The following is a 12,720-nucleotide window of genomic DNA, read 5'->3' on the forward strand; positions in this document are numbered from 1 at the left end:
ATTTACAGGTGCTAATGCATAGTATAACAGACCTAAAAAAAATGGATGGGCGGAAAAGATCTGAGATGTCCCAGGAAAAACTAACACACCAGCAGATACCTCTTGTTTCTGATCCCCAGACTCACTCATCATTCCAGTCCCAGCAGAAGCAGACTCAGGTTTTGTCACAGCAGCTTCCTTTTAGTTTCCAAAGCTCTCAGGCCACGGAGGAATCTGTGAACAAACACACAAGTGTAATACAGTCTACCGGATTAGTATCCAATGCGAAACCTATGTCTTTGGTAAATCAAGCCACAAAGGAAGCTTATCCGAAACCCATAGTTCCTTCTCCAGATGTACCCAAAGCAGGGAATAAAAATACCTCTGAAGAGTCTAACCCTTCAACCAGTGATCTGAGATCAAAACGGGTGAGTAGAAATTGTTTGAAATGCTTAAATTGTTTTTACAAGGTTATTGTTTTATAATGGTATCCATTTCTCTATGAACAATCATACTGAGCTTCAACCTCACCTCTGTATTTACATCTCTGTATTTAAGTGTTTGTGAACATGTATATCTTAACATGTATATCTGTGATGGCTTGTACTTAGTGTTGTTTATCAGATAAACAAGTTTCTCTGAGGACAAACAAGATGCATTGTCCTCACAAATGGATGATGTTATCCAGTGGAGTCCATGTGGGAAATTTCACCTCTAGCTTTGAATATATACTGAAAACGAGCTTGATTGTGCATTTGTGCCACTTCTCACGCTGTGTCTGATGGGGCCAACTCAGTTCTATTTCTTTGGAGCCATATGGACATACTCTTTTAAAGGTAATTTAAATACTGCAGTCATTTGCTAATATGGGATATTAAACTGATAAATGAGTTATTTCAAGAATTTTGTTCTTGCATGTGGGTTGCCTCTTTAACTTTTAAAATTCCCTAGTTAGGTTTTTATCACTTTTATAGTTTTTTTTTTTTTTTTGTGTGCACCACCTGTTATCACTGTTTTTAGGTCCTGGGTGACTTGGCTTAGATTATTTTTCCTTGCAAAATTTAATCATTTAATTTCACGTCAGCCATGTGTTTCAATTGGTTTTTTTTTTTTAAACAATTCACACGGTGTCTTTAAAAAGTGTGCGTGTTGAGGCAAGACCATATCTGGTGCAAATACTCATAATTGGTGCTTGCAGTGCCTAGAACACAGATCACAAGGCCTCTTGCTTATCATCCATTTAAGACCAATTCAGATGAGTGACTTTATAGCCTGGTGCAGCAACAATAAGTAGGCCATTCCCAGGAATGTTGTAAGCCCAGATCCCAGTGGAATGTAGGCAACAGTCCTTTGGGGTAGATACTAATCTAATTTTGCTTGGCAACTGAAGAAAATGCTGTTGAAATGAACGTAGTGATCTGAAGGGTTCATAGGGTACCCGTAGTTCTTTTAAATAAACTGGTCCCTCACAATGTTAAGAGTAAAACACCAACAGGCTTATTTTCAAAAGAGAAGGGCGCCCATCTTTCGACACAAATCGCGAGATGGGCATCCTCACAGGGTCGCCCAAATTGGCGAAAGCCTATTTTGGGCGTCCTGAACTGCTTTCCGTCGCGGGGACGACCAAAGTTCACAGGGGCGTATTGGAGGCATAGCGAAGGTGGGACTGGGGCGTGCTTAACACATGGCCGTCCTCGAGCGATAATGGAAAAAAGAAGGGCGTCCCTGACGAACACTTGGATGAATTTACCTGGTCCTTTTTTTCTTACGACCCAGCCACAAAAATGTGCCCTAAATAACCAGATGACCACCGGAGGGAATCGGGGATGACCTCCCCTTACTCACCTAGTGGTCACTAACCCCCTCCCACTCTCAAAAAAATGTTTTTAAATATTTTTTCCAGCCTCTATGCCAGCCTCAAATATCATACCTAGCTCCATGACAGCAGTATGTAGGTCCCTGGAGCAGTTTTAGTGGGTGCAGTGCACTTCTGGCAGGCAGACCCAGGCCCCCCCACCTGTTACACTTGTGGTGGTAAATGTGAGCCCTTCAAAATCCACCAGAAGCCCACTGTACCCACATGTAGGTGCCCCCCTTCACCCATAAGAGCTATGGTAGTGGTGTACAGTTGTGGGGAGTGGGTTTGGGGGGGGTGCTCAGCACACAAGGTAAGGGAGCTATGCACCTGGGAGCAATTTCTGAAGTCCACTGTAGTGCCCCCTAGAGTGCCCGGTTGGTGTCTTGGCATGTGAGGGGGACCAGTGCACTACGAATGCTGGCTCTTCCCACGACCAAAGGGCTTGGATTTGGTCGTTTCTGAGATGGGTGTCATCGGTTTCTATTATCACCGAAAATCGGGGACGACCATCTCTAAGGTCGACCTAAATTTCGCGATTTGGGCGTCCCCGTCCGTATTATCGAAATGAAAGATGGACGCCCATCTCGTTTGGATAATATGGGTTTCCCCGCCCCTTCGCCGGGACGTCCTGCGAGGACGTCCTCAGGAAAATTTGGGCGTCCTTTTCGATTATGCCCCTCCAAATAAACAAATTTTAAGTTGTACCCGATATTTAATAGGCAGCCAGTGTAGCTCTTTTGAAACTTGGGTTACAGGATCAAAAGATTTCTTCTCTTTTAGCCCCTGTATTCATTACAAGCTGCAGTCTCTCCATCTGATATTTGAGTAAACCACAATACACAGTATTACAATAATCTCAGTATCACGAAATGCATGGGCCAGTGTAGCTTACTTTTCTCCGAGGACAAGCAGGCTGAGTAGTATCACTGATGGGTCATTGTCCACGACGGCCCAGGAGACCGGAGCTTAAGAGCTTAAAAACCTCCAGAAGAAGCGTGACGCGCACGGGGACAATGCACCGCGCATGCGCGAGTGACTTCCCGCCCGTGATGTCCACGCGCTTTCCTCAGTTCTCTTTTTTCCGTGATTGAAAGAGTTGGGTTTTTTCTTGTGCTCTTCATCGTCCAGGAGACTGTGAGTCGCGTTTACGCGTTTTTTCTCTTTCTTTCTTTTTTCTTTTATTCCTCGTTCTTTTAATTAAAATTAAAAAAAAAATCTTAGTTTCTTTAGTTTTCTTATTTTTGTCCCTTTTCCAAGTTTCCTTTCTTTTTCGCTTGTGGCTGCCCTTAGGCCGCTTGGCTGCGTTTCCTTTTCCCTTTTTGTGCCTTTTTTCAGGAGACACCATCGAGTCCTTTGATTTCGCGGACGCTATTTTTCCGTCCATGTCCTCGAGGCCTCCCAGTGGCTTCAAGTGCTGTTCTTGCTATAACCGGGCCATCTCGTGTACTGACCCTCACGTGTGGTGTATCCAGTGACTCGGGCCCGATCATCTTCCAGCTGCTTGCAAGTTGTGTAAGTTCATGAAGAAAAGGACCCAGGTGACTCAAGAGGCTCAGCGCGAGAAGCTTTTCTCAGATCGGCCCGGTCCTTCAGCATCGGTACTGAGGGTGTCGACGTCGAGGGAAACAGCATCGAGAGATAAGGTAATGGCTGCCGAAAGACCTTTTACAGCTGGGAGCAGTGAGGCATCGAGCGAGTCTCCGCCCGTCTCGAGACCTCCTGCTATGCAGGCCCCCCGGGACCGACCTTCGTCAGACCCGGCTCCGAGGAGGCGTGAGGATTCCATGTCCTCCTCATCGGTACCGAGGAGTGTCGATGACGGGCGTCGAGCGAAGGCGAAGAAGCATCGCCATCGATCTCCTTCAAGATACGGTACTGAGAGCTCCGTGGAGCCGAGGGAGTCGGCACCCGAGAAGCGTCGACGCCGGGAGGATCGCTCACCCTCCATCCAGGAGGTGCCGATGCGTAGGTCATCAGGCAGCCCAGTACCAGCTCTCGAGCCCCAACAGATTCTGGCACCGACTCCTGTACCGGCTCCACAGCCTTTCCCGATGGAAGCTATCGATGAACGTCTCCGGGCCCTTCTTCCAGATCTTCTGGATGCATGGCTCCGTCGTTCTGCTTCGGTGCCTGAGGTGCTTGCGCCTCCCACACCTACTGCTGAGACGTTGCCTGGCCCATCCCCTGTGAGGAGGTCCCCGCCCTTGGTACCGCTTGCAGCACCAGAGCAGGTTACCACCCGGGTTGACTCCCCCTTGACATCGGTGGAGGAAGCTTCGCCAGAGTCCAGGCAGGGGTTCACTCCTTGACACCCCCCATGAGGACGTCGATCCTCCAAGTCGAGATAGGATTGGGTTCGGGCTGCTCTTCGTGAGCTTTTGTCTGACACCGAGGAGAAGCGTTCATGGGAAGAGGAGGAAGACCCCAGGTATTTTTCGGAGGATGATTCCCAGGGGCTTCCTTCTGATCCTACTCCGCCTATTGAAGTCAGACAATCTCCTCCTGAGAGTCTTACTTTTTCATCTTTTGTGCGGGAAATGTCTAAGGACATTCCATTTCCCATGGAGGCTGTGGATGAGCCCAGGGCTGAGATGTTCGAGGTCCTGAACTATCCTTCTCCACCTACAGAGATTACAGTGGCCCCCTGCACAATACACTCAGGGAAGTGATGTTGCGGAATTGGTCTCGTCCTCTGTCTAATTCAGTTGTCAACAAGAAGTCCAAGTCCCAGTACAGAGTCCATGGTGATGTGATGGTGAAGGCCCAGCTTCCTCATGATTCTATGGTGGTGGACTCTGCTCTCAGAAGATCCAAGAGTACTAGGGACTATGCTTCGGCGCCCCCTGGCAGAGAGTCTAGGACCTTGGATTCTTTTGGGAGGCATACGTATCAGGCTGCAATGCTCGCTGCCAAAATTGACATACCAGCTCTACACGAGCATTCACTTATGGAACTTGGTGAAGCAACTGTCCAGTTTAGTTGACTCTCTTCCTCCTGAGCTCGCTGAACCTTTTCACCAGGTGGTCAGACAACAGAAGGCGTGTCGCAAATTCCTGGCCAGGGGAGCTTACGACACTTTTGATGCCGCATCCCAAGTAGCTGCTCAGGGTATCGTGATGCGCAGGCTCTCATGGCTGCGTGTCTCGGACCTGGTCAGAAGACCCAGCAGCGAATGGTGGATGTTCCGTGCCGGGGGGATAACCTTTTTGGAGAGAAGATTGAGGATATGGTTGATACCCTCAAGAAGCATCACGATGCTATGGATTCTATCTCCCGCCGGATGCCTTCTGCTACTACCTCCTCCTCTAGGAGGTATTTTGGAGGGAAGAGGAATGCTCCCTATTCCTATAACAGGCGTAGGTACACTCCTGCCTCTCGACAGCCTGTTCAGGCTCATTCCCAGCAGGTCCGCTCCCGTCAGCGGTGTGCACCAAAAGCCTCTCCGGCTCCCCAGCAAAAACCGGGAATGAGTTTTTGACTGGCTCCAGAGCAGCATAGCCGAGGTAAAAGTACCCGTGCCGTACGATCTACCTGTTGGGGGGAGGTTAATATTTTTTCACCAAAGGTGGCCTCTCATAACCTTCGACAGGTGGGTTCGGGTACGCTCTCAATCTGGAAACAAAACCTCCAAATTGCCCACCAGGAGCTCAGTCCTACAGCTTCCAACACAGGCAGATACTTGCAGAGGAACTCTCCGCCCTTCTCAGCACCAATGCGGTCGAGCCCGTACCACCCGGGCAAGAAGGGCTGGGATTCTATTCCAGGAACTTCCTTGTGGAAAAGAAAACGGGGGATGCGTCCCATCCTAGACCTCAGGGCCCTGAACAAATATCTGGTTCGAGAAAAGTTCAGGATGCTTTCCCTAGGCACCCTTCTTCCAATGATTCAGGAAAATGATTAGCTATGCTCTCTGGACTTAAAGGACGCCTATACTCACATCTCGGTGCTTCCAGCTCACAGAAAGTACCTTCGATTCCGTCTGGGGACCCAGCTCTTTCAGTACTGCATACTGCCTTTTGGTGTAGCATCTGTGTCCAGGGTCTTTACAAAGTGCTTGGCAGTTGTCGCAGCATCGCTACGCAGACTGGGAGTGCATGTGTTTCCTTGTCTCGATGATTGGCTGGTGAAGAACACCTCAGAAGCAAGTGCCCTACAATCCATGCGCATGACTATTCACCTGCTCGAGCTACTGGGGTTTGTAATAAATTATCTCAAGTTCCATCTTGTCCCAGTGCAGAAACTGGAATTTATAGGAGCTCTGTTGGACACACGGATGGCTCGAGCTTATCTTCCCCACGTAAGGGCAGACAATCTTCTGTCACTAGTCTCCTCAGCTCGAACATCTCAATAGGTCACAGCTCGGCAGATGTTGAGACTTCTCGGTCACATGGCCTCCACAGTTCATGTGATTCCCATGGCACACCTACACATGAGACCAGCTCAATGGGCCCTAGCTTCCCAGTGGTGTCAGGCTACGGGGGATCTAGAGGATGGCATTCATCTTTCCACCGATTTTTGCAATTCCCTACGGTGGACCATTCGCACCAATCTGACATTGGGACATCAATTCCAAATTCCTCAGCCACAAAAGGTGCTGACGACGGATACATCCCTCCTGGGGTGGGGAGCTCATGTCAATGGGCTGCACACTCAAGGAGCTTGGTCCATCCAGAAATCAGGTCTTCAGATCAACGTTCTGGAGTTACGAGCGATCTGGAATGCTCTAAAGGCTTTCAGAGATCGGCTGTCCAAGCAGATTATCCAAATTCAGACAGACAATCAGGTTGCAATGTATTACTCCAACAAGCAGGGGGGCACAGGATCTCGCCCTCTATGTCAGGAAGCCGTCAGGATGTGGCTTTGGGCGCTTCAACATGTTTCTACAAGCCGCGTATCTGGCTGGCATAAAAAACAGTCTGGCAGACAGGTTGAGCAGGATCATGCAACATCACGAGTGGTCTCTCAACATGAATGTTGTCCGCAAGATCTTCCGAGCATGGGGCACCCCCTCGGTGGATCTTTTTGCCACTCAGACCAATCACAAGGTCCCTCAGTTCTGCTCCAGACTTCAGGCCCACGACAGACTAGCATCGGATGCTTTTCTCCTGCATTGGGGGACAGGTCTTCTATATGCGTATCCTCCCATACCCTTAGTAGGGAAGACTCTGCAAGATGGCGGAACCATGATTCTGATAGCGCCTTTCTGGCCCCGTCAGACCTGGTTCCCTCTTCTTCTGGACTTGTCCTCTGACGAACCGTGGAGATTGGAGTGTTTTCCGACACTCAGAATGAGGGGTCGCTTCTACATCCCAACCTCCAGTCTCTGGCTTTCACGACCTGGATGTTGGGAACTTAGAAGTTTCCTCTTCCTTTCAGAGGGTGTCTCCCGAGTTTTGCCTGCTTCCAGGAAAGATTCCACGAAAAGGACTTACTCTTTCAAATGGTGTGACAGCAAGGCCCTAGAGCCTTTCTCTTGTCCTACACAGACCCTGCTTGAATACCTTCTGCACTTATCAGAGTCTGGTCTTAAGACCAACTCCGTAAGAGTTCATCTTAGCGCAATCAGTGCTTACCATCAACGTGTGGAAGGTCAGCCTATCTCTGGACAGCATTTAGTTGTTCGTTTCATGAGAGGTTTGCTTTTGTCAAAGCCCCCTGTCAAACCTCCACCAGTGTCATGGGATCTCAACGTCATTCTCACCCAGCTGATGAAACCTCCTTTTGAGCCACTGAATTCCTGCCATCTGAAGTACTTGACCTGGAAGGTCATTTTCTTGGTGGCTGTTACTTCAGCTCATAGGGTCAGTGAGCTCCAAGCCCTGGTAATCCATGCTCCTTATTTAAAATTTCATCATAATACAGTAGTCCTCCGCACTCACCCTAAGTTCCTGCCGAAGGTGGTGTCGGAGTTCCATCTGAACCAGTCAATTGTCTTGCCAATATTTTTTCCCCGTCCACATACCCGCCCAGGTGAGGACAAGTTGCACACCTTGGACTGTAAGAGAGCATTGGCCTTTTACGTGGAGCGGACAAAGCCCTATCAACAGTCCGCCCAGTTGTTTGTTTCTTTTGATCCCAACAGGATGGGAGTTGCGATCGGGAAACGCACCATATCCAATTGGCTAGCAGATTGCATTTCCTTCACTTATGCCCAAGCTGGGTTGACTTTAAAGGGCTATGTCACGGCTCACAATGTTAGAGCTATGGCTGCGTAAGTGGCTCATTTAAAGTCAACCTCCATTGAAGAAATTTGCAAGGCTGCAACGTGGTCATCAGTCTACACATTCACATCTCACTACTGCCTTCAGCAGGATACCCGACGCGACAGTCGGTTTGGGCAGTTGATGTTACAGAATCTGTTTGGGGTTTAGAATCCAACTCCACCCTCCTAGGCCCATTTCTGTTCTGTTCCAGGCTGCACTCTCACTTTGTTGTGTTTGTTTTCAGGTCAATCTCAGTTATGTCATCGCTGTTGTGAGGCCCAATTGACCAATGTTCATTGTTTTGAGTGAGCCTGGGTGCTAGGGATACCCCATCAGTGATACTACTCAGCCTGCTTGTCCTCGGAGAAAATGAAGATACATACCTGTAGCAGGTATTCTCCGAGGACAGCAGGCTGAGTAGTATCACAGCCCACCCTCCTCCCCGTAGGAGTTGTTATTTTCTTGTTTGCTTTTTATATAACTGAGGGAAGTGCACGGGCGTCGCGGGCGGGAAGTCACTCGCGCATGCGGCATCGCACTTCTTCTGGAATTTTTTAAGCTTTTAAGCTCCGGTCTCCTGGGCCGTCGCGGACGACGACCCATCAGTGATACTACTCAGCCTGCTGTCCTCGGAGAATACCTGCTACAGGTATGTATCTTCATTGTTTTAGTAGCCTAGCCTTGGTTCAGCAAATGATGATTTCACTATAGCAGGAATTTGATCATGAAATTCCAATTTATTATCAAGCCAGACTCCTAAATTTTTATAAAAAATTTTATCCAGTCATACTATCCGATACTGGTTTTATTGTTAGAGAACTGTGGCCCGTGTAAACCACATTTTTTTAGGTTTATTTTAATTTCAGTTTAAATTCCATTTTCCAAAACCAATTTGACAACTGAGCAAAATAGTTGTTCAGAATGCTCAGAGCCTCATTCTGATTATTGTCAACCTCAATATATAACTGAACATCATTGACATACAAATGGCAAGAGACCTCACAGCTCTTGATAATTCCAGCGAGTGGAGTCAAATATGAATTAAAGAATAAAGGCAAAACAATTGATCCTTATAGAAGTCTGCAGCAGAACTCTACTTCATTTGATAAAACACCATTCCAATATACTGTTTGAGAACGCTGCCCAGTTACTGCCATGTTAGTGTGGGAGCCCTTACCACTACCTCAATGGGTGGCAGTAAGTGCTCCCCCCCCCTGAAATGGCCGCACAGGAAGTGGTTCACTTACTGCACAGCCATTTCTTTTTGAGAATAAAAGACAGCCTTTTACCCACTGCGGTAAAAGGGGCCTCAGCGCACATGAAAAACATACACATGAAAAACGACACTAGCACAGGCCCCTTTTTACTGTCCAGTTGGACATTATTTTGCTTACCTACAGTTACGGCATTATATCTCCTCAGTCAAATGGGCAGACTTCACAGAGGATGTTGTTGAGACCTTGGAGAAAACCTTGGAGCACAGCAACGAATTCCAAATTGGCCTTCCACCACCAGTACTTAAAAGACTCTACACTTAATATAGACTACACCGGATTGGCAGTATGCTGGTCAATGGACTTGAATTGCACGTTATCAGAGACTCTGCTGGAACAACACATATTAAACATCCATAAGAAGGTGTTATTTATAGACCAAAGCGAAATGCTGTATAAATTTGCCTTACGTATGTACACATCACCACCCTCACATCCACACCTATGTGAAGGAAATGTGGATTCAGCACAGCAACGCTCGCCCACATGTTCTGGCATTGTCCTTTGGTACAAGACTATTGGAAAGAAATATTGCGGTGCTTGTTCCACATTCAAGGAGTTTGAAATACAAATGAAGGTTGTAAGAACACTTGGAGTGTAATACTATTATTATTATTATTTGTAACATTTCTATCCCACATTTTCCCACCATTTTGCAGGCTCAATGTGGCTTACATATTACCGTAAACAGCGTTAGCCGATTCCGGTCTGAACAAATACATGGTTTAGATTAATTCAAACGATATTGTGATAGAATGAGGTACATATATGGTAGGTACAGTTGGGGGGGGGGGGGACTTAGGGAGAGGGGAGGAAGAGTCATGTGATGTCAATTACGGTTTTTGGTTACACGGAGGGGCATAATCGAAAGCGAACGCCCATCTCAATGGGCGACTGTTTTCGAAAACGGGTACATGATGGGGAGGACCAGACCGTATTTTAAAAAAAAAAATGGGCGTCCATCTTTCGGTTCGAAAATACGGTTTGTACGGACCAAATATGCCATGGATTTAGTCGTTTGTGCGCTGGGCGTTTGTTTTTTTAGCGATAATGGAAACTAAAAATGCCCAGCTCACAAACGTCCTAATCCAAGCCATTTGGTCGTGGGAGGGGCCAGGATTCGTAGTACACTGGCCCCCCTGACATGCCAGGACACCAACTGGGCACCCTAGAGGTCAGTGCGGTGGACTTCAGAAACTGCTCCCACATGCATAGCTCCCTTACCACGGGTGCAGAGCCCCTAACCCCAGTCCCCCAAAACTCACTACCCACAAATGTACAACACTACCATAGCTCTTAGGGGTGAAGGGGGCACCTACATGTGGGTACAGTGGGTTTTATAGGCCTCCCATTTACCAGCACAAGTGTTACAGGTGAGAGGGTGATGGGCCTGGGTCCGCCTGCCTGAAGTGCACTGCGGTACCCACTAAAAGTGCTCCAGCGACCTGCATACACGCAGGCCTCTAGGACTTGTTGCTGCTGTATAACCTTGGCACACCAGTTGACACCTGAAGACTAATCGCTCCGAAAACGTCCTTTATTGGAATAAGCACGTTTCCTCACAGTTAACTGCAGATCAGAGGTTGTGCCCCACTGGCAACGAGTCTCCCTGGTACTGAGATGAGCAGTAGGTTAGAGCTGGCAGAATGCTGTACAATGCCCTCTTTCAGCAACATTCAAGGTAAGAACTAGGTTCTGTAACGTGGCTAACACATGAAATGGATCTAAAACTGGCTTACAAAAATGGCCACTACCTTATGGACTACCGGAAACAAAACAGGGCACACTCTGACCCAGTAGGCAGGAGGAAAAGCACCATGGGAGTAGAGCCTACCACCTACCAACATCGTGAGCATTTAACACAAGCTAGTGGAATCACATAGCCCAATACCTACACCCACCACAATGCATTGCTGATGTGACTCTGCAGTGCACCTAACAGAAAAGGTGTGACACTCACCCGAGACGCACGTCAGAACCAGGGAAAGGCTGTCACAGGATAGAACACATTCTGCTGTCATGGAGGTGGGTATGGCATTTGAGGCTGGCATAGAGACTGGCAAAAAAGGTTTTTCAAGTGGTTTTTTTTTTTTGTTGGAGGGGATTAGTGACCACTGGGAGAGTCAGGAGAGGTCATCCCCGATTCCCTCCGGTGGTCATCTGGGCAGTTGGGCCACTTTTTGGGGACTTGTTCGTGAAAAAACAGGGTCCAAAAAAAGTGACCCAAATTCGCGCTAAAAATGCCTTTCTTTTTTCGATTATTGGCCGAGGATACCCATCTCTCCTCGGCCGATAACCATGCCCCAGTCCTACCTTCGCCACACCTCTGACACGCCCCCGTCAACTTTGGTCGTTTCCGCGACAGATTGCAGTTGAAGCCGCCCAAAATCGGCTTTTGATTATACCGATTTGGGCACCCACGGGGGGAAAGACGCCTATCTCCCGATTTGGTTCGAAATATGGGCATCTTTCTCTTTCGAAAATAAGCTGGATTGTGTCGCAGATGTCTAGTTATTTTATGTTGGGTCGGTGGGTTATGCTCTTTTGAACAGTTCTGTCTTTAGTGCTTTCCGGAAATTTAGGTGGTTGAGCGTAGTTTTTACTGCTTTTGGCAGTGCGTTCCACAGTTGTGCGCTTAAGTATGAAAAAATGGATGCATAGGTGGATTTGTATTTGAGTCCTTTGTTGCTCGGGTAGTGGAGATTTAGGTATGATCGTGCAGATTTTGTGGTGTTTCTAGTTGGCAAGTCTATGAAGTCTGTCATATATCCCGGTGCCTCACCATAGATAATTTTGTGAACAGTCGTGCAGATTTTGAAAGTGATGTGTTCTTTGATTGGTAACCAATGCAGTTTTTCTCGGAGTGGTTTGGCGCTGTCAAAACGCGCTTTTCCAAATATAAGCCTGGCTGCTGTGTTTTGGACGGTCTGAAGTTTCTTTATGATTTGGTCTTTGCATCCCGCATAGATTCCATTACAGTAGTCTGCGTGGCTTAGTACCATTGACTGTATCAGGTTACGAAATATTTCCCTCGGGAAGAATGGTTTCACAAGTTTCAGTTTCCACATTGAGAGAAACATTTTCTTTATAGTAGATTTCGCTTGGGTCTCTAGTGATAGGTTACGGTCGATAGTTACTCCGAGAATTTTCAGACTGAGATTGGGAGGGTGTATCCTGGGGTGTCGATGTTTGTGGCTTTGTATGTATTGTATTGCGATGAGATGATGAGACATTGTTTTTTTTCTGCGTTGAGTTTTAGTTGGAATGCATTTGCCCATGAGTTCATGATGTTTAAGCTGAGCTTGATTTTATTGGTAATTTCTGCCAGATCATGTTTGTAGGGGATGTATAATGTTACGTCATCAGCGTAAATAAATGGGTTAAGCTTGGGTGTTTAAGGTCTTGG

General features: G+C 47.5%; 1 protein-coding gene across 1 annotated transcript in view; it reads left to right on the forward strand.

Annotated features, from left to right (window-relative positions):
- Positions 1–12,720, forward strand: part of BAZ2B (bromodomain adjacent to zinc finger domain 2B) — a 914,692-nt gene that overhangs the window by 403,949 nt on the left and 498,023 nt on the right. Inside the window, exon 9 of the mRNA XM_030210692.1 lies at positions 9–407. Within this exon, the coding sequence (XP_030066552.1) occupies positions 9–407 (399 nt within the window). The remainder of the gene's footprint in view (positions 1–8; positions 408–12,720) is intronic.

Source organism: Microcaecilia unicolor, chromosome 7, assembly GCF_901765095.1.
Source record: "Microcaecilia unicolor chromosome 7, aMicUni1.1, whole genome shotgun sequence".
In the NCBI taxonomy this organism is placed as follows: domain Eukaryota; kingdom Metazoa; phylum Chordata; class Amphibia; order Gymnophiona; family Siphonopidae; genus Microcaecilia; species Microcaecilia unicolor.